The sequence below is a fragment of the Hemicordylus capensis genome, chromosome 1 (assembly GCF_027244095.1).
Source record: "Hemicordylus capensis ecotype Gifberg chromosome 1, rHemCap1.1.pri, whole genome shotgun sequence".
Classification (NCBI taxonomy): Eukaryota; Metazoa; Chordata; class Lepidosauria; order Squamata; family Cordylidae; genus Hemicordylus; species Hemicordylus capensis.
In genome coordinates, this window is record NC_069657.1 from 396,500,203 (window position 1) to 396,521,961 (window position 21,759).

Sequence of the window (21,759 nt, forward strand, 5' to 3'; positions counted from 1 at the left end):
CATGCACAATGGGAGGATTTGGTGCACAACTCCAGAACACAACATTCCTTGGAATGGATGCCCATGGAAACAGGCCACGGTCACCACCCCACATTCTCATCCTGGTTGTTTTTGCCACATGTCCCCTAAATCCTTTCCAAAGAAAACTCTGTGATGTCAATTAGAAAATGAGGTAGTGTCAACAACAGGAAGAGAAACAACAAAGTTACTTAGTCAACTCTTACAAGCAACCCTACAATAAACAAGAGCAGTTCACCCAGCATAGAATGGCCAATTCAAAGTGTTGGTGTTGACCTTTAAAGCCACATATGGCTTAGGACCAATCTACCAGAAAGAGTGCCTTGTTGGTTATTAAAAACTGATGTTTTAAAAACTTTTTTTCCATTTAGAATAAACAATACAATATAAACAATATATCACTAAAACAAGCATTTACACATGGAATTCAGGGTTATTAATATCAAAAAGGACACACAAAATATCCATATCATTTGAAACTTATTTCACATAATAAATATCATCTTTAACTATGTTGGCCTGGTAGACATAGACTTCAATTTGTCAATAAAATTGAGAAAAGGAATCCACCTTTCAAAAAATAAATGTTATAACTCACGTTCAATGAAGCTTTAATTTATGATGATAATTTGCCCTGTAGAGATCTCCCATATTTTCTGCAGCCATTCTCTTATTCCTGGTGGTCATCTTTTTTCTTTTCTTTTTCCCCAATTAATGGCAATTCTATATTTTGCTTATAGTAATAACACCCAATTCTCCTCTGTGTGCTGCTACCCACGATGATTAAACCAGTGGCTACCAAGAAGAGAGCTTCTCAGTAATGGCCCCTGAGATATTCACCTGGAGACTTCCTTGTATTCATTTAGGCCAGGGCTCACAACCTTGGCCCTCCTGCAGATGCTGGACTACCACTCCCATCATCCTTGACTATTGGCCACTTTGGCTGGGGACAATGGAAGTTGTAGTCCAAAAGCAGCTGGAAGGCTGAAGCTATGCAGCCCTGATTTAAGCAACAGGTGGAAACCTTCTTCTTCCATCAAGGTTTTTAATCTGTAATTGCTGCTGGCTTTTGTATCAACTTACCAGCTGTTTTAATCGTTTTAGAGTTGTGTGCTTATTTTTGTTGTAGATTTTGTTCTTAATTCTCATTTTTTAAACCACTTTGAGGATGTCAGTCAGTTGACCAGTATATAATTATAATACATAAAGTAAATAAATAAAGGGTGGATTGAGGAATGCCAGATGTACATTCATTGACAGTGTGGAGAACGTAGGATGAATGAATAAGCTAAGGAAGCACCCAGTCATTAAGTATCTGTACCATCTGTTCCTGACTATCCCTTTTCTCTTCCTTTCCTTTATTTTTCTTCTCACTCGTTCAGCCTGGGACAAGCTCACCTTCTCTTCATGCTATCTGATTCCCCCTGCCCCCACACCTAACACCCTTTATGAAAAGTATCTCCTAGGGCCACATTCTCATGTATAAAACATAGTTAGGATCTTTAAAGGTAAGCCCCCCAGACAACCCTGGCATCTCTCAGTGGTTACCTGTGGACTATCTTCATTTTCTAAAACAATTCCCTGTTTTTTGCATGTATTGTCTTGGGAACAGATTCCCCTCCCCCATTTTGACTGTTATATAAGTAAAGATATTGCAGAATCAGTTGAGAAAGCTGGCCTGAACTGTGTGTTTGCTGACTGATAACGAGGGTGGCTTGTTGTTATAACATCTTACCAAAATATTTGGTTATTATGTAGGGTCATCAAAAGCTCAAATTTGCAATGGCTGAATCACTTACATTTACTGTAGGGTTGCTTATAAGAGCAGGGTTCCTTACTCATTTCCCCCACTGTTGACAACATTGCTTGTTTTCCTGTCAATACAAGGCAGTTTTCTTTGAAACACATTTAGAGACATGAAGAAAGCAACCAGGAAAAGGCTATGGGTCATGTCTGCTGTGACCCATTTCCATTGGCAGGCATTCCACAGACATCCCAAAGATTTGATTCTGTATTGTATTTTCCTTTCCTATTGTATGTGTCTTTCTTCTGCTAGGCTCTTTGGATTCCCTTAAAAAGTGGAAGGAAAGAGCAACAACAATCTTCTCAGACAAATACCTTAAATAAAGGGAGCCGTGTTCTGGATTTGGGCCCACAGGACCATGTCATTGTGCTTGGCTGATGATTTCAGTTGTCTCATCTGTGAATTAGATTCCCTTTCATAGCTTTGTTAGTTTCTGAGCAAGGAGAAGAGGTGATTGTTTCCCTTAGGGATGTAATGACATCTTCTTGGAAGCGGGCTGATGTTTGCCAGTTCAGAGCAACATAGTTTGCCTAGGAAATGCAGTTTCTGTCACCATCATCCTCCATAGAGGAGCAGAGAGGTCACTGTTAGTGATGTATACCAGCCAGCACACTCCAGCTGATACTGATCCATATTTATCCCTTCTGACCTAGCCAAGCTTCCTCCATTCACATATAATCCCAGCACTGGTTGCTGCTGCTGCTGCTGCTGCTGCTAACACTCCAGCTCCTCTGGAAAATCCATCATTTCCACACAGCAATAACCACAAACCACCCACCAGATGTGGTAATTGACACCATCCTAACCACAGCTGCCTGGACCAATTTTTCCAGGACCCATGACACTGGCATGGACCTAACCTCTGCCAGCCTCAGAGTGGAGAAGGCAGAACACAGTCCTGCTTCCTTCAAATAGGTGAGATTCCCCAGCAAAGGACTAGACTCCCAGCTTGAGACGTTGTTGGCTGTGCTTGCCCAGGTACGTGTTTGGTCCGCTTCCCTCAATGACCTGATTGTGGAACAGATGCTCAGAAGTTTGCAGTTGGGATAGTAAAGGAGGAGCTATGCACAGGCATGTCTATGTGCTGGAGGTTATGGTAAGTCCCCGTTTCCATTTCAGTCTGGCTGGAATTCTCCCTTCCTTCAGTGCAGGAGAGCTCTGTGTGTCCTTGGTTTGCCTTTGGCATCTCATTCTGTAATGGGAGAGAGGGCGGGTAGTGCTTTTGCTTAGTGGATGTTATGGAGAGACAGGGAAAGCGTCAGTAACAGCTGTGTCATGGCTGTGATGGTCACGGAATGTCACAGGGTCAGCTAGCCCTAGTTGCACGAATTGGCCAGATCATGGTGGCATATTGATTCCTCTCCCCTGCTTTGCAACCATATTGGCTGAAGCAATGTCTAAGGCAGACTATTTGAAATAGAAGATCTGATACAAGAGGTGGGGCATAGTGAAATGTATGAAGCAGTAGAAGGAAAGAATACCAGAACTGGAGGGAGAATATTAAGGACCAGTTCACATGTTACAAAAGGGTTCCCCATGGTGTGCCCCACTGTCTCTGGGGACACACTTGCATGCTGAACCGTTCACCCCTGCTAACTGAGCAAAGGGACACCTTTCTAAAGTGGTGATTCTCTTATATTTCTCAGGGGAAGAGCAACTGGCCCTATCCAACCCCAGTATAGCATCTCTCCAGTGGCTGCTGCTGGTGTCTACCTTTTTAGATTACGAGCCCTTTGGGGACAGGGCACCATCTTGTTTCTGTATTATTTTTCTATGTAAACAGCATTGAGAACTTTGGTTGAAGAGCAGTATATAAATATATTTGTTGTAGTTGTTGCAGTTGCATGTGAATTAAGCCCTGTATTTCTCTGCAAATTTCTTGGCAGCAAGTGCCATGAGTGTGGTGGTACATTTTTCAGCTGCTGCACCTCCATCATCCTTACAACAGCAAATGTTTATATACCCCTTTTCAACAAAAGTTTCCAAAGCAGATTACACAGAGAAATAATAAATAAATAAGATGGTTCCCTGTCCCCAAAGGGCTCACAATCTAAAAAGAAGGGCCAGTTACTTTCCCCCTGCTAAATAAAGAGAATCGCCTTGTTAAAAAGGTGACTTTTTGCCCTGTTAGCAGAGGTAAGAAGGGGCAAGAAGCTTCCTTGTGAGGAGGAAGGAGGTTCTTCCTTCTCACAAAGAAGCATGCCCAGAAACACCCTCTCCACCCCTAGCACAGTGCCTTCAGTGACTGTTGCTGGTGTCTACCTTATGTTTCTTTTTAGATTGAAAAAAAGATTGTGAGCCCTTTGGGGACAGGGATCCATCTTATTTATTTATTATTTCTCTGTGCAAACTGCCCTGAGCCATTTTTGGAAGGACGGTATAGAAACTGAATAAATAAATAATAAATAACACTTTGGGGTGCATAATGTGGAGTCCTTTGGTAAGACACAACAGTGTTCCATCCCCTCAGATTTCTTCGACCATTATACTGAGCCATGTATTCTTTCCAGAAGATACTCCAAGTATTTTGAAAGACTTGAGTCAGTCTTTCAAAAAACCACTGTGTGCTTTGTGTGTAGCAAAAAATAAAGTTGAAAAAGGACAATGAATTTGAGCTTCCAGATTTCATTTGCTAGAAATGTACTTTTGAGGCTGTAATTCTCAGGATTATAATGGTATGTAAAATATGGCAATATCTGGTGAGGGCACCATCTGATGAATTATTTGCATCTGTTTAAAAGCAGGGTGGAACCCCTTATAGCTTCTGGGTGGAGCTTGGTTTTTCCTTGACCCACTTTAGAATCTTGCAGAAGCCAAAGAGAGCTTCACCACTAATGAGAGGTCAATGGGATGTCAACCCCAAGCATACAATATACAGATTTTAGGGATGGAGAAACGAAATGGATCAACAGTATAGTAGGTTATAATTTGCATTATGATTCAGACACAGGCATTTTACTTGGAAAATAAAGCAGACATTTTTACTCCCTTCCCATAAAGTGGAATAAAATAGCTTTTTTGTTTAGCACTAGTCCCAATTCAGCATCAATGGTACAACCTCCCATCTCCCATCTGGGATGACAAGGAGAGGAGAGCTGGTCTTGTGGTAGCAAGCATGACTTGTCCCCATAGCTAAGCAGGGTCTGCCCTGGTTGCATATGAATGGGAGACTTGATGTGTGAGCACTGCAAGATATTCCCCTCAGGGGATGAAGCTGCTCTGGGAAGAGCAGAAGGTTTCAAGTTTCCTCCCTGGCTTCTCCAAGATAGGGCTGAGAGAGATTCCTGCCTGCAACCTTGGAGAAGCCGCTGCCAGTCTGTGAAGACAATACTGAGCTAGATAGACCAATGGTCTGACTCAGTATATGGCAGTTTCCTATGTTCCTATGTTCCATGTAAGACAAACCTGCACAATATAAGGCCCGGGGGCTGGTTCCAGCCTGGGGGGCTTTTTTTGCTGGCTCACGGGGAAGGAATATCCTGTAGCAACAGCACCCAAGAAAGTTAGAGGACCTCTCTTTGAGTAAATCTGAGGAGGCCATCCTCTGTTCTTTCTGAAACTACAGCACCATCTTTTGCATGTTTACACGGAAATATTCCCAGTGTTCCCAGTGAGGCTTACTCCTACCTAATCGTGCCTAAGATTGCAGGTGGAAAGCAACAGTGGTTTAGGGAGATGAGAGAACTTGACATTTGGTTGGGGCTGGCATACCCTCCAAGTGCCCCAGTGACTGAGCAGGGACAGGGCCTATGCAGGCCACTATCCTTAGTTAAAATTGGGGGTCCCACAATAATTGCTTTTAAAAATATTTTAAATAATTTTGATGTAATATAATGTGCTGAAAATTGACCTCAGTCCCTGAATGCCACCTTGTGGTTGGTTCTGGCCCACCAGGGCACCTGAGTTCTGCAACACTGATGGAAGGCATGGTAAGGAGGGTGATAGCCTATTCACTGATTTTAAAAAAGCAAACCACTGGGAGATATGCAGTCCAGTACTGAAGAGAGCAAGCATATGGCTTTGAAACATTTTTTTAAACATGCAAGAAAAAATAAAGATTCACATTGGGGCATTGCTGCTGGGAGAGGAAATATGCTCACTTGTGTTCACACTTTAAATTGTTTTAAAGGAGTTCAGGTGTGATTTCATTTCTTGAAAAAATGAAATCAGACACAGGCCTGTATTCCAGGCCTATATTTCACATATTTCTGAGTTGGTACCTCTGGTTCTGATATGTCAATGTGGACCGTCCACAACAGTTCCCACCCCGCACAATAAGTAAGCGGAACCACTGCAAAGCAGTCCCTCCCAACCCCCTCCGATGCTCCAGAAGAATACTATGGTCGATAGTATCGAAAGCCGCTGAGAGGTCAAAAAGGACCAACAGAGTCACACTTCCTCTGTCAATTCCCAATTGGAAATCATCCATCAGGCCGACCTAGGCAGTCTCCACCCCATAGCCCACCTGAAAGCCTGTCTGAAATGGATCTAGATAATCAGTTTCCTCCAACTGTCTGGAGCTGGGAGGCCACCACCCTCTCAATTACCTTGTACAGCCATGGAAGGTTGGAGACAGGCCTGTATTTGCTCAACTCTGAGGGATCCAAGGCAGGCTTCTTCAGAAGCAGTCTAATAATTGCCTCCTTAAGACAAGGAGGCATCCTGCCCTCCCTCAGAGAAGCATTTATTATCTTTACCAGGTGGTAGGCTGCACTGCTCCAAGCAGCTTGTCCACATCCTCAGGAATCACGAACTGAAACTGATTCAACCTAACCACACAAGAAGAGTCGCTGGACACCTCCACATCAGACACGGAAGTAATTGTGGAGACGGAGTCTAAGTCAGCCCAAATAAGAGAGATTTCCCCCGCAAAGAAATAAACACGTCACCGCGGGTAATCGATGGTTCCAGATTCTGATTCAAAGGAGGAGGGACACACACTAGCCGCCTCACAACCCTGAACAACTCTGCCGGATGTGAACGTGCGGGTGCAATATGGACAGAAAATAATCTCTTCTTTGACCCGCTGACCTATCAATGTTACTTCTTCTGTTCCCCACCCCCACCGGAATTGCCGCCCCGTAATTAGTGGATACACCCCCTGTTTCGTCATCTCCAGCCACATTATAAAAGAATCTCATCAACTAAAAACAGAAGCCAAATAATTAAATCCCCCCCCCAACATGCGAGTACTTGGGCCAGAAGGCCTGGCCCTTGCTGTCCCCTGAAGTGGCTCCCCCAAAGGGGCAACCCCCTTTGGTGGCATAGTACCCTGTATAGCCCTGAGCAGGCAGCTCTAGCCAGATGGAGTCCAGGAAACTGCCAAGTCACCCCCTGGGCCCCAGTCCTGCAAAGCCTCACCACAGCACAGCAGCCAGTCCTGGTGGGGCAGAGAGCAAACGGGGGCAAAAGGAGAAGCAAACAGTCAGGCACACACACAGCCCCTCACCCTGGGGTCTGCCTGGGAGCAGATGTTCCTCCTCTTCTCTCTCCTGCAGGCCTCTCGGTGCAGTGTTACATCCTTGTTTCCCTCAACAAATGCATAAAGTTTCTCCAGAGGCATGTACCAGGTGTTCAAAGAGGTATGTGTGTGTGTATACATACACACCCACACCCCTTCATATTTCTTCCACTCTTTATAATAATAATAATTAATAATAATAATTCAATTTCTATACCACCCTTCCATTTCTGTTGTAAACTCATATTTCCAGCAACAAAAATGCTGTTTTGTTGATGGGGAAATGGGATTATAAATTGCCACAGGATAATGTGATTTTTGCCATCCTTTATCATGCATGAAATATGCACATTTTTGTGGGATGGAAAATAAAGGATTTTTGTGAAAAATAACAGAAATAAGTTTTACCTTGTTCGAGAGACAAACCCGTGTGTGCTATAAATGAGAAATTTTGATTAATAGCAGATATTTTGGTACCACCCCTGCAGTGCCATCTTCTCTCATCTCAAGATGGAGAAGACTTTCCTAAAGGAACCATGCGATGAACCCAAAAAGTAGTTCCCATACATAAGCAATGCTCTGAGAATGTTTAACCACTGATCATCCAGGGGAATGGACCAAAGCCATATCTTGCTAGGAGCCGAAATTAAAAGTACCATATAACGTTAAATACTCAACTTCCTATGCTTCCTGCTCAGGATTTCTTCTTGGAATGGAAGCTGTGATGTGTGGCTGCCACAGATATGGACAATACAGAACTTAAGTGCTGTTAATCTTAATTTTTTACATTTATATCCCAGTCTTTCTCCAGGGAGCCCAGAGGTGTGTACATGGTTATGTTTATCCTCACAACAACCCTGTAAGGTAGGTTAGGCTAAAAGAGACATGATTGGCTCAGTTACCCAGTGAGTTTCATGGCTGAATGGGGATTTGAACTCAGGTCTCCCTTGTCCTAATCCAACACTCTAACCACTATTTCCATCAAGTGCCATACGGGCTCTTGATGGAAATCTTGATGGAAATGTTACTCTAAAAATAGCCAAGGAGAGGGGTCCAGTTTCAAATTCTCATAATTCTTTTTCCAAGAAACAAGGCAAGGGTAGAAGTACAGAGTTCCCCATGTACAGTACTTATCTGTGTAGCAATACGGTCTTGTTTACCCTCCCAGACTGGGGAAACGCTGTGTTTATCATGTCAGATGTTTGTTTCTCTCTTCTTTGGTCCCTGACTTCAACATATCTTATTCTATCTAATCATAACTGAACACATGTGAAACAGATCAGATTCCAGTCTTTTGTGGTGGGTCTCTCTGCCTTGGGCCTTTTTCACTCTTGGTTACTTCAAAGTTTCTATTGCTGTATTTGTCTTTCACTTTCTGAGCTCTATATATCCTGGCTACTCCATTACTTATAGCCTTTGCTTACTGGAGCATGGATGTGGGGAGTGGAGGAATAGCAAGGGATGGGAGGGAATACGGAACTTTGCCTGGATCAACAGCAGCCCAGTAGCAATCTGGTGTGTACAATTTATGGAAGTTCATGAGGTTGTATCCTAGTCTGATAACATAGGAAACTATGTGCTGGTTAAAGGGATAGGTCTGTAGCAAATCCCTGCTGAGAATCTTGCCGAGTCTACAGAAGCAAATATCACTTAAAGTAATAATATTTGAGATACTTTTTATTCATTTCTCATGAGTGTGTGTTTTCAGAAAAATCAATTAGGGGTGCTGTATTAAAGTTATTGCCTGTGATTATGAGGATTAGAAACTCCTAAACATTTTTTTTAAAAATCTGAGACTATAGTTGTTTAAAACCTCATATTAATTTCTATATTCATCCTAGTTCTATGTGGTTGTGACCATCCTGGTTTCAGTAACTCCTTCATTATTCGTAGATCTCAGGGTGTATTTTGAATCCATGAACAACTTAATGGCTCTCTAGATTGATCTCAGCAGCTCTTATTCTCCATTAACAATTATTTTTTATTTTTATTATTTTTACTCTCCAGGGAGCCAGCAGTGAAGTGAAGTCGTTGAGAGTTCACTAAATTCAAGCAAGTCCTACAGTCTTGCCCAAGTTGCAAAAATGACAGGCAACAGCCCCCAAGACAGGTATGATTGGGACGTCAGGGGACCAAAAGGAAGGTGCTTCCTCTGTTTATGGACAGATGCAAATACATGCATTTCCCCCACTACTATGTTTACAAATACTGCACAGAACTGCCCCTATCTTCTCCTCTCCCATTGTTCTGAAAGCCACTTCACTGGTGACATTTCTCTTACTTGGAGAAAATTTCCCTATTTTCGTAAGGAAGCAAAAATAATTTTTGTAGTATTAATAATAATTTTTAAAAAAACTTTATTTGTTAGCTTCCCTATAACAAATTGTTCTCTGGGAGGCTCACAACGCAACATTAAAAACATTAATAAAAACACATAAAATTCCAAATCACAACACAAAGCAAACAAAAAAGCATACAAAATACAAAACATTTTTAAAACTTTTTAAAAAATCAATTTGAAAAATAAAAAGAGAAGCAGTGGGAGAGTTTGACAGCAAAGCAACATCTCCAGTCTAGTGCTTCAGCTAAGCCCCCACTAATTGTCATTGTTTCTTTTAGGTATAAGGCTGTCTGGCTGATTTTTTTCATCCTTGGCCTGGGGATGCTCTTGCCATGGAATTTTTTTATGACCGCTACACTGGTAAGTTCAGGAGCAACTTGTGTGTTGGAGGTGCATTCCTCAGGGGAAAATATTGCCCTCAATGAGTGATTCACTTGTGGGGCTGAAGTGGGCCTTGAAAAATTAAGCCATCAGTTGGGTGCACCCAGGACTCTACACCTACTGGAGTGGAAAGGCCCAGTGCAGCACTGATCCCCTTTCCCTCTGTCAGTGCATGCAGAATCCCAAGCGAGGGATTCAGAGTGTATCTGGATTTTCTGATGCAGTATGCAGTATAGCTGACAGAAGCATTGCCATTGCCCGGAAATGAGTTTAATCCCTGTGCTGACTGGGCAGAGAAAGGAGACAGTGCTGGAAGGCAGTCCTGCCTGGTAGAAAGGATGCCAGGAGGCTACCCTGCATTTGCAGCAAGGATGCCTACTCAGTCTTCTAGGAGCTGATCAAGAAAACTGTTGCTGATTGTTGGCATTTCTGACTTTAATGAAAAGTGGCTTTGATTTTAAACCAGGGGGGAACCAGTGTCCCAAGTATCAAACATTTGGGGAAATAGTGGCTTAGACCAGTGTTTTCCAACCTTAAATTCACCCCCGCCCCCGGTATGTACCAGGAAGGACACATTCTTCGTGGTGCGTTATGGGGCAAGTCAGCTTTAAAAGCAGGAAGTTTAAGCTCTCTGCTTGTGGAGGTGACTCAGAGCCAATCAGCTGTGGCACACTTTGGCCAGTGTCCTGCGTACACTAGTGTGCCATGGCACACTGGCTAGAAAAAAATGGCTTAGATGATCCACAATGATTCTGTACAAAGTCAGATTAACAGACATGGGATCCCTATATTGTCTTGTGTTGTAATGCTGTAGTCCCTTTCATTTCGATGGGACCAGAGTATAATTGACTTTCTCAGGATTGTGCCCACTTCCACATACATCATTCACCTGGGCAGACATATCTATTTTCTAATTACTGAGAAATTGAGGGAGTTGAGAGGTGTGACAGTGGAGAACTTTGGAAAGTCTATGAAGAAAGGCAGGACAGTTTGAAAATGGAAAGCTGCCGCAAATCAAGTTAGGATTTTCACTGAGCAAACCACTACAACCTCAGTGCTTCTTTCCTGGTTAGCCACTACCAGTTAGGGATGTGCCCGAACCGCAGTTCAAAGTGCGGTTGGAGCACCTTTTGGGAGCAGCACGGGGGATCTTTAAGATCTTTACCCGCCACCCCATGCAGCTTCCTGCTAGGGTGGCCCTCGGCCCAAATACCCCTGCACGGCGCCAGCACACACAGGGAGTCAATGCCTGCATGGGTGCCATGTGTGTGCTGGCGCTACGTGGGGGCACTTGGGCCGAGCGCTGCCCCAGCAGGAAGCTGCATGGGGTGGCGGAGAGCAGGTAATAGCAATAGCACTTACATTTATATACCGCTTTATAGCCGGAGCTCTCTAAGCGGTTTACAATGATGTAGCATATTGCCCCCAACATTCTGGGTACTCATTTTGCCGACCTCGGAAGGATGGAAGGCTGAGTCAACCTTGAGCCCCTGGTAGGATCGAACTTGTAACCTTCTGGTTACAGGGCGGCAGTTTTACCACTGCACCACCAGGGGCTCTTGGACCTGCTCTCCACTTTCTTAAAGCTCCCCCATGCCGCTCCCAAAAGGTGTCCGAACCACGCTTTGAGCCATGGTTCAGGCATATCCCTACTACCAGTTCAGACTTCATCAGTGTATGTGTCAAGTTACAGGAGTTTGCCCCAATGTGTTCACATTACAGTTGGTCACAGCTGCCACTTGGTTGCCCATTCACCCATTTGGTGAAGGGTACCATTCTTCTGGGCCCCTACACTATGAAGTACTTGGCCACAATACACCAGCTGCTCGTCCGTGAAGCTTGTTCCCTTCATGTTGCCTATGTGCTACTATGTCCACTCTCTGCAGTACTTTACCAGCCGCCTGAAGGAATCCCACAACATATCCTCTGCTGACCACCTTGCTCATGCGAATGCCACAGGGACGGGGGGACCGCCTCTCACATATCTGCAGTCCATATTCAGCAATGTGATGACGCTTTGTGCCATGTTGCCTCTACTTGTCTTCACTTGCCTCAACTCCTTCATCCACCAGAGGTAAGATCTTTAGAGCCCATCCCCCAGTCCCACCCCTGGAAGAAAGTCCCACACCTCTCTCCTTCCTGTGTTGTCTCCGTTGTCCTCTGGCTCAGTCATTCCTAATAGGGTGGCAGCACCGGGACCAACCTTGATCTTCCCACCCCTCAGGTGAGGAATCTCTCCTTTTTGTCGCTGCCAGGATGGATCGCTTTGGGTCAAGTCCCCATTCAAGACATTTATGATATTCCCCAGGAGTCTTATGATTGTTCATCATAGAAGTAGCTTGGCTTGTTGTATGGAAAACTTAGATACTGCTATCAAGAAAAGGTTCTCAAAGCAGTTTACATTCCAAAAGGAGGCTTACAAATAAGTTTGTTCAGCAAGCCCTCCCACAGACCAGATGCACGGGCAGAGAAAATGATGTCAATGTCCAGATAGTCATAGGTGCAGAGTATTGAAACAGAAAAATAAACAATGTTCGTATTAGTAATTGGTACTGTTACTTTATTTCCCTTTATTGCCTTCAGTCCTGTGATGTAGGTATCTACCATGTTCCAGTTTCATAGAAAGGGAAACTGACATTGGGAGAAAATCACTTCTTAAGGCTGGTCCATCCCTGACTAAAGCCAGAATTTGAACCCCCAGATCTCCTCGGTCTGAAAGCTAGGAAAACCAGGTCCATTGGCTTTTGCAGTTTCACACTAGGTGCTACTTTAATAGGGGCTACTTAAACTCATTAGCTGAGGTACATTATGTCATGTTCAAATTTGGCTTTCCTCCTGAATTAATAGACTGGATAGGCATGTTATACTCTGTTCCTCAAGTTCAAATTTTTTCCAATGGAGTTTTGTCATTGCCCTTCAGGCTTTCTTGAGGTACCAGCAGAGTTGTCTTTTATTTAGCTTTAGAGCCTCTGGCTTGTGCAATCAGACTAAATCCTACCATCAAAGACATAACAATTACCACCTTAGAGCACAGAATAGCTGTATATGCTGACGATGCTCTCCTTTTTATAGAAGACTCTGCTTCTTCTATCCCTGTTCCGGTTTCTTTAATTCAAAGGTTTGGCCAACTCTCTGTCTACTCCATTAATTAGTCCAAGCCTGAACTTATGCCTCTGGGGACCCATTCTCCTCTCTCCATGTTTCATAATTGGAATTACAGAAATTAAGTACTTCGGAATTATTGTCACCCATAATAGTAAAGTTGTGCCCTCAAGTCAGTGTCAACTTCTGGCAACCGCAGAGCCCTGTGGTTGTCTTTGGTAGAATACAGGAGGGGCTTACCATTGCCTCCTCCCACACAGTGTGAGACGATGCCTTTCAGCATCTTCCTATATCGCTGCTGCCTGATATAGGAGTTTCCCATATTCTGGGGAACATACCAGCGGGGATTTGAACCAGCAACCTCTTGCTCGCTGGGCAAGTCATTTCCCCGCTGCGCCATTAGGTAGCTGTCCCCCATAATACCACCTCCTTAATTAATAAGAATCTTAATCTCATCTTCTCTCAAATGAAACTTGATATTGATAGATGGATCTCCTTATCTAACAGTATTGGCGGTAAAATAAACATAATTAAAATGAATCTCCTTCCCCATTTGATCTATGTATTAAGGAGTCTCCCCTTATTCATTCCTAAAAGCTCCTTTAGCCGCTTTCTCAAACTTTCTGCCAGTTTATCTGGCATAAAGACAATCCCACATTTTCCCTTCATAAATTGCAATCCTAGAAGTGTGTGGAAGATGGGTAATTTTCCAGATATCCTACAATATCATAGAACATACTTGCTTAGTCAGGTCTTTACATTAAAACGTGATCTTCCCAACCCTCCCGCACGGTTCACTCTTGAGCTTTCTTTTGTAATACCTCTATTGTACTGGCCTATGTTGGGCTCTAAGTTTTCACAGACTGGAGGTCCCTCTCCTCCTTCCATCAAGGCTGTGAGAGAAGCATGGCATATGAACCCTTGGATATGAACCCAGCATATCCTTATACCACTGGTACATGTCCCACAATAAATATGACTTATCGCTCCTACGTGGTAAGGGGAATGAGGAACTGGAAACCCAGTGGACCAATGCTCTAGCATGCACAGAATCTTCTGCCCTAGATATTAAATTGAGGCTTATCTAGCAAAAATAGATATTCCGTACCTATTGGACATCGGAAGGCTTATTCCGTAAACATGTCGCTGTCTTTCCCTTATACTGTGGTGCTACTAGAGCTCCTTAATTCATATGATTTGGAGTTGCAGTGTAATAGCTCCCTTTTGGCAAGACGTGATTGACAGGATCAACTTAGTTCTGAATTCCAATTTTAAATTTTGTGACAGAACAATCCTTCTTGGTTATTTACCACATGTCTGGAACCTCTCCTGAGCTAGCAGAACATGGGTCTCCCGTGTACAACTTGCCAAGCATATTCTTTAAGTGTTGGAAAGATCATTTGAGCTCCTCAGTTAATCAATGGATAGAAGACCACTCTAATCTTGCAACTTTTGAACTAACAACTTACTGTTGTATACTGAAAGAGGATTCCCATACCAGCACTACTTAGAGTTATTTGCATAATTTATTCTGTTTATTTCAAATCAATAACTATGTTAACCTCTTCATCCCCCCTCCCCCCTTGCTGTTTGTTTCGGGATTTCCACTCCTCCCCCCCCCCATATCCCCACCTTTTTGTTGTAATTATTTTGTTAAAGGATGAAACATTTGAATACAATTGTCAGTTGGGTGGGGGGGACTCATGAGCTGAGGTATTTATCTCAACAGGATTAAATAGTAAAAAAGAAAATAAGAACAGCCTTGCTGGATCAGGCCCAAGGCCTATTTAGTCCAGCATCCTGTTTTACACAGTGGCCCACTGGATGCCTCTGAGAAACCCACAGGAAAGAGGTAAGGGCAAGTCCTCTCTCTTGCCATTACACCCCTGCAACTAGTGTTCAGAGGCATCTTGCCTCTGAGGCCAGAGAGGGCCTATAGTCACCAGACTAGTAGCCATTGATAGACCTGTCTTCCATGAATTTGTCCAGGTCCCTTTTAAAGCCATACAAGCTAGTGGCTAACACTATATCCTGTGGCAGAGAATTCCATTGATTAATTATATGTTGTGTGAAAAAATATTTCCTTTTGTTGGTCCTAAATTCCCTAGCCTTCAATTTAATGGGATGACCCCTGGTTCTAGTGTTGTGAGAGAGGGAGAAAATTTCTCTCTGTCCACTCTCAATACTCCATGCATAATTTTATACATCTTGATCATGTCCCCATGTAGTTGCCTCTTTTCCAAACTAAAAAGCACCAGATGCTGTAGCCTTGTTTCATAAGGAAGGTGCTCCAGGCCCCTGATCATCTTGGTTGCCAGCTTTCAACAAGCTGTCCACCACGACCCCAAGATCCCTCTCCTGGTCAGTCACTGACAGGTCAGACCCCATCAGTGTATATGTGAAGTTGGGGTTTGGGGGTTTTTTGGCCTCAATATGCATCACTAAACTTGCTTACATTGAACCGCATTTGCCATTTTGTGGCCCACACACCCAATTTGGAGAGATCCTTTTGGAATGCCTCACAATCTGTTCTGGATTTCACTACCCTAATAGTTTAATGTCACCTGCATATTTGGCCACTTACTTGGTCATTTATGAACAAGTTAAAGAGCACTAGTCCTAGTACAGATCCCTGGGGGACCCCATTTCTTACTGCCCTCCATTGTGAAAACTGTCCATTTATTCCTACCCTCTGTTTCCTGTCCTTCAACCAGTTACCAGTCCACACATAAACCTGTCCCTTTATCCCATTACTGCTAAGTTTACTCCAGAGCCTTTGGTGGGGAACTTTGTTGAAAGCCCTTGGAAGTCCAAGTATACTAAATTGACAGAATTACCTTTATCCACATGCCTGTTAACACTCTCGGATAACTCCAAAAGTTTAGTGAGGCAAGGCTTATCCTTGAAGAAGCCATGCTGGTTCTCCTTGAGGAAGGCCTGTTCTTCTTTGTGTTTAACATTTTTTTCCTTAAGTATGCTTTCCTTACTTTCCTGGCACAGAAATTAAGCTAACCGGCCTGTAGTTTCCTGGATCCCCCCATGATCCCTTTTTGAAAATGGGAATTACATTAGCTACTTTCCAGCCCTCTGGTATGGAGCCTGATTGTAGATATTTTTGCAAGAAGACTGGCAGTTTCATCTTTGAGCTCCTTCAGATCTCTTGGGTGGATGCCATCTGGCCCTGGTGATTTCTTAATTTTTAGTTTTTCAAAACAGTTTAGAATATCCTCTTGTCACCTCAAATTGGCCCAGTTCTTCAGCCTCCAAGTTGAGAAGCTCAGTTCCAGAATGGGTATATGGTCAGTATCCTCTGCTGTGAAGACAGATGCAAGCAACTCGTTCAGCTTCTCTGTAGTCTCCTTATCCTCCTTAATAATCCCTTTCATGCCCTCATCTAAGGGTACAACTGCCTCCCTGGTGGTTTTCTACTTCTGATATATTTAAAGAAGTTTTTGTTATTCCCCTTGACACTTCTAGCTATATGCTCCTCAAACACTCTTTTTGCATCCCTTATTGTCTCCTTGTGTTTCTTTTGCCAGAGTGTATGTTCCTTTCTGTTTTCTTCAGTTGGGCAGGACTTCCATTTTCTGAAGGAAGTCTTCTTCCCTTTTATCGCTTGCCTGACTTTACTTGTTAGCCATGCTGGCATACTCCTGAACTTGCTGGTACCTCCTCCTCCTCCTCCTCCTCCTCCTCCTCGGTATACATTCCAGCTGAGCTTCTATTATTGTGTCTTTAAATAGGTTTGTTTACACTTGTAGAATTGAAATGGAAGCCATGTTCTCTGAATTCTGCTAGATTCCCCAGCAGTACAACTGACCCATTCTGTCCCCCTCCCCCATGCATGAAGAAGGAATGCCCTTCTCACATCCTTATAGGGCTTTTAGTGTTCTGCACTGAGTTTCCTCTCTCTATCCCTTTCCACTTGTTAGGATCCCACAGCAAGTCCGGATCCTATGCAGCCTGGTTGCCATCTTCTTAGTCTTCATGGTAACAGCTATCCTGGTCAAGGTCCCCATGGAGCCTTTGCCTTTCTTCATCGTTACCATGGTCAAGATTGTCTTCATCAATTGTAAGTGGGGATCAGTTGTAAGCTGGTTTTGGTATCGGTGGGAGGGATGTCTATAGGCCTCATTCAGTGTCTTCCACACAATCCAGTTGCAGATGTTGGCATACAGCTCCCACCATCCCTGAGACAGGACTGCACAAGTTCAGCCCTCCAGCTGTTTTGAACTACAACTCCCATCATCCCCAGCCACACTGGCCAGTAGTCCAAGATGGTGGGAGTTGTAGGCCAATATCTTTAGAGGGCTGAAATTGTGCAGCACTGTCCTAAGACAAGGTATTAGTATTATCTCATGTAGTAATCACGCAGCTCAAAAAAGTGAGCATTGAGTGCTGTAGTCTTGTAAAATAACCCCATCCGGATTCCTCAGATGGATCTTTTGGGGAACAGAAGTGTCAGAATTCACAGCTGCTCCTCTCCTACTAGGTGTTGCTTTAGTAACTGGGGTAGAAGAAGTGGGGTTGAATTGAAAAGAACTTGATTCCTACAGCTCCACTATGTGCCAGTGGGAAGGATTGTAGGGACTTTTAAAAACAGGGATTCTTTCCCAGCAGGCTGGACTGTGGCATATGAACCATGATGATGTAATTCACACCCAGACAGACAATCTCCTGTCCATCAGCCCTGGGTAGAGGCATAGGAACATTAGAAGCTGCCACATATTGAGTCAGACTCTTGGTCTATCTAGCTCAGTATTGTCTTCACAGACTGGCAGTAGCTTCTCCAAGGTTGCAGGTGGGAATCTCTCTCAGCCTTATCTTAAGAGAAGCCAGGGAGGGAACTTGAAGCCTTTTGCTCTTCCCAGAGCAGCTCCATCCCCTGAGGGGAATCTCTTTCAGTGCTCACACTTCTAGTCTCCCATTCAAATGCAACCACGGTGGACCCTGCTTAGCTAAGGGGACAGGTCATGCTTGCTACCACAAGACCAGCTCTCCCTTCTGCAATGGGGCTGCAGCTCAGTGGTAGAGCACATGCTTGGCATGAAGAAGGCCCCAGTTCAATCCCCGGTCTTGCCAGATAGGGCTGGAGAAGTGCTCTGCCTGAGACTTTGGAGAGCCACTGCCAGCCAGTGTGGACAATCTTGGGCTAGATAGGCCAGGGGTCTGACTCGGTATAAGGCAGCTTCCTATGTTCATGTGCTCCTCTGCCTGTAACCCTAGAGCCAGTCTGGATAGACAATACTGAACTAGATGGACCGATGGCCTAAGGCAGCTTCCTATGTTCCTTTGAGTATGATCCTCTGCACCAGACCTGTTTGCCTCCCCCTAGTGAATATTCATCTGTCTGTTTTTCCTTTCTCTCCTCCCAACAGCCTTTGGTGCTATTCTGCAAGGCAGCCTCTTTGGACTGGCAGGGCTCTTGCCGGCCAGTTACATTGCACCTATTATGAGCGGGCAGGGCCTCGCAGGGACATTTGCGGCTCTGGCCATGATCTGTGCTATTGCCAGTAAGTAATTCTCTTTCCATGCAGCATTGCTGCACAACCACCCATCTCCTTTCAGCGGGGCAGCCTGGGCCACGGGATGTGTAGAAGCATGGCAGGTCGCGCCAGAAGAAACCATTAATGTCCATTCTGGCAAAGTGAAGGGTTGCCAGTGGGACTTGTCTCTTCTCTGGGGCCTATTTGCTTCTGTGCTCTAAAACACCTAATCTCTGCAAAGTGATCTCTGCCAAGGGCTTGTCTTGAGGTTACAAAAACTTCTGAACTGTAGGCTCTTACGGCATCTACTCCATAGGTGGTCTGGATTCTCAGAGTTGGCCTTGATTAGATCTCTGGTTCTGCAAGGGGTTAACTGAGGCGACATTTGGTTCCTTAGAATTGTATGAAGGGGAAATCTCAAAGTTCCTAAAATCATGGTTTCCAGGAAGGAAACTGGTGGATGCCTCTAAATCAGGGCTGCACTAACTTTGGCTCTTCAGCTGCTGTTGGACTACAACTCACATCATCCTTGACTATTGGCCACTGGATGATGGGAGTTGTAATCCAACAATAGCTGGAAGGCCAAAATTGTGCAGCCCTGCTCTAAATTTTAGATTGAAGTGCGAGAGGGAAGCTTCTTGAGTGACCACTCCCCTCCAAATCTCTTCCAGGTGGCTCTGAACTGGAAACCAGTGCCTTTGGTTATTTCATCACCGCCTGTGCAGTGATCCTGCTGGCCATTGGCTCCTATGTTGTGTTGCCTCGTCTGGTAAGGATCCTGTTTTCTCCAAAGGTAGCAGCATGTGTGCTGAGATAGTGGACAAGATGAGTACACCATGAGTACACCCTCCTGGCCTATGGGCAGGGCTGCAGAAATCTACTAGTCTGTGATGAGTGGGGGGGGCGGGGAATCCTGATGAGCAATGTACCAACATAGCTTGAAATGTAAAATATTTTGTCTGGCTGATAAACTGAGCCAACATTTCTTCACCCCTGCCTATATGCATCATTTTGAAAGAAGACCAAGTTCTCTGTCCTATCTTCATTGACACCCTAGAACTGTGAAGCCACAAGGAGTGCTCAGTTCTAATTTCAGAACAGTTCCCCCAATGTCTCTCTCGTTGCTATCTCTTTGTGGTGGTTCATGATCTTTCCTTCTACTCCATCATGAGCTCCATGCCTGGATTTCTCCACAGGATTTCTTCCGTTACTACTCCATGAAAGACAAGACAGAGTATCGGAGCCATGGGAACCACTGTGAGATAGAAGCAAAGGTTGATCTCATCAAGAAAGGTAAGCAAAGCAAAACAAAAGAGGAAGATCATATGGGGAAGGTGGTGGGTGTATGCATCAAATTCATCATTTGAGGGCCCCCCCCCACCAGATTGCATAGCAGCAATCAAAAGCCATAATGAAAGAAGTAATTCTACTCAGACTTCACTGATATCTTTTAACACTGCTCCCACTTCCTGCAGATGGGCTCAATGGTGTAGAACTCAAACAGCTTGAGAATGGGGCCACCCACACACCAAACCATGAAATTTCAGTCTTTAACATCTTCAAGAAGGTAATGAGATGGGGATTCTGCCTTGTTACTCCCACATGCTGCTTTCCTAAAGACCTTCGACTAGGGTCCATTGACTGGGTTGTCTCTCCCCCAGATCTGGGTCATGGCAATGTCTGTCTGCCTAGTTTTTGCTGTCACGATTGGAGTCTTCCCAGCTGTCACTGTTGAGGTACACTCAACCATTGCAGGAAAAACTCTCTGGGGTAAGTGAAACTGCATTCAGTAGCTTGCACCAAGGCTAAGGACACCCAAACCCTGGGAGATTTGGGCAGGTAGGGGGTTGTTTTGTAAGGCTTATACTAATGCCCTGCTCATCCTGTGGGATTCTTTGAGGAGCTTCCATAGTGGCTCCCAGGCAGTCTCCCATCCAGGAACGGACTTGGCTGATACCTACAAAAGAATCCAGCAACATTAAATGCCTTCAAATGGAAACCGCTAGGTCATGTCTTCTCAAACCTGTTGTTGGACTGCAACAATGGAGTCCATTAACAATGCAGTCCATTGTTGGCTGTACCAATGCAGTCCAAAAACAGATGTTGTTGGTCTGCAACCATGGCCTTTGGCTAATGAATGATAGGAGTTGTAGTCCAACAGCATCTAGGGACCCGGGTTTGAGAAACCCTGCCCTATGTTGTCAGTAGGAGATTGTATATTAAGGGATCTTAATGTGCAAGAGGAGAGGAGAGCCAGTCTTGTGGTAGCAAGCATGACTTGTCCTCCTAGCTAAGCAGAGTCTGCCTTGGTTGCATTTGAATGGGGAACTAGAAGTGTGAGCACTGTAAGAGATTTCCCTCAGGGGATGGAGCCACTTTGGGAAGAACATCTAGGTTCCAAGTGCCCTCTCTGGCATCTCCAAGATAGAGCTGAGAGAGATTCCTTCAACCTTGGAGAAGCTGTTGCCAGTCTGTGAAGAAAATACTGAGCTAGATAGACCAATGGTCTGACTCAGTATAGGGCAGCTTCCTATGTTCCTATCTACAGGAGCAGGAGGAAGATAAGGGCAGGTCTAGCTTAGGGAGTATTACGACTTGAAAGAATGGATCATTTGTTGAAAGGAGAGTACTTAAAATGTTGGGTCTCTGACAGTGGCCAGGATGGAAAAAAGTTTGAAAGCTAAACAGAGTGCCTTCCTGGGATGCTTCTCTGCATCTTGTTTGGTCAAAGCTTGCGTCTCTTCCTGTTCCTTTTGCCCATTCCCACACCCATCTGCATGGTGTTCACAGCATGCATTATCCTACAGTCAGTAGACTTTGCAAGTACACCAGTGTGCTTATTTGTGGGAAAGGAAATGGAAGGACCACTGTGACTTGTGTGTGTGGTGTTTAGATAGGCTGCTATGTGTATTGTCAGGGAGAAGGAGCCCCTGTGGGCTTGGGAAGGGGCGTGAGAACAGAGCATGGTAGGGAGGTGGATTTGGGTGTGAGGGAGGCCACAGGTCTGTGGGGGGAGAACTTAGAAAGAGGAACTGTATCCCACCCTCCACAAGGTGCCAACTCTTGGGAAGACAGAGCAGGCCTTTGCAACTTGGCTTTGCTGGTGCAGAAGGTATCAAAAAGCATTGAGCAAATTCTTCAACCACCTAGTCCTGCAAACAAGATG

General features: G+C 44.5%; 1 protein-coding gene across 15 annotated transcripts in view; it reads left to right on the plus strand.

Annotated features, from left to right (window-relative positions):
* SLC29A1 (solute carrier family 29 member 1 (Augustine blood group)) overlaps window positions 1-21,759 on the plus strand; it is a 116,270-nt gene that overhangs the window by 83,922 nt on the left and 10,589 nt on the right. For 10 of the 15 annotated variants that reach the window (XM_053304445.1, XM_053304417.1, XM_053304423.1 and 7 more), the window contains 9 exons: window positions 9,291-9,393; window positions 9,903-9,984; window positions 11,892-12,079; window positions 17,040-17,179; window positions 18,486-18,620; window positions 19,265-19,362; window positions 19,790-19,886; window positions 20,069-20,160; window positions 20,255-20,363. In XM_053304445.1, coding sequence (XP_053160420.1) covers window positions 9,368-9,393; window positions 9,903-9,984; window positions 11,892-12,079; window positions 17,040-17,179; window positions 18,486-18,620; window positions 19,265-19,362; window positions 19,790-19,886; window positions 20,069-20,160; window positions 20,255-20,363 — 967 coding nt within the window. In that variant the 5' untranslated portion in view covers window positions 9,291-9,367. Of the gene's footprint in view, window positions 1-2,509; window positions 2,801-8,128; window positions 8,148-8,719; window positions 8,799-9,290; window positions 9,394-9,902; window positions 9,985-11,891; window positions 12,080-17,039; window positions 17,180-18,485; window positions 18,621-19,264; window positions 19,363-19,789; window positions 19,887-20,068; window positions 20,161-20,254; window positions 20,364-21,759 lie in introns of those variants that run through there. The other 5 variants (XM_053304406.1, XM_053304456.1, XM_053304513.1 and 2 more) reach the window with 5 other exon arrangements.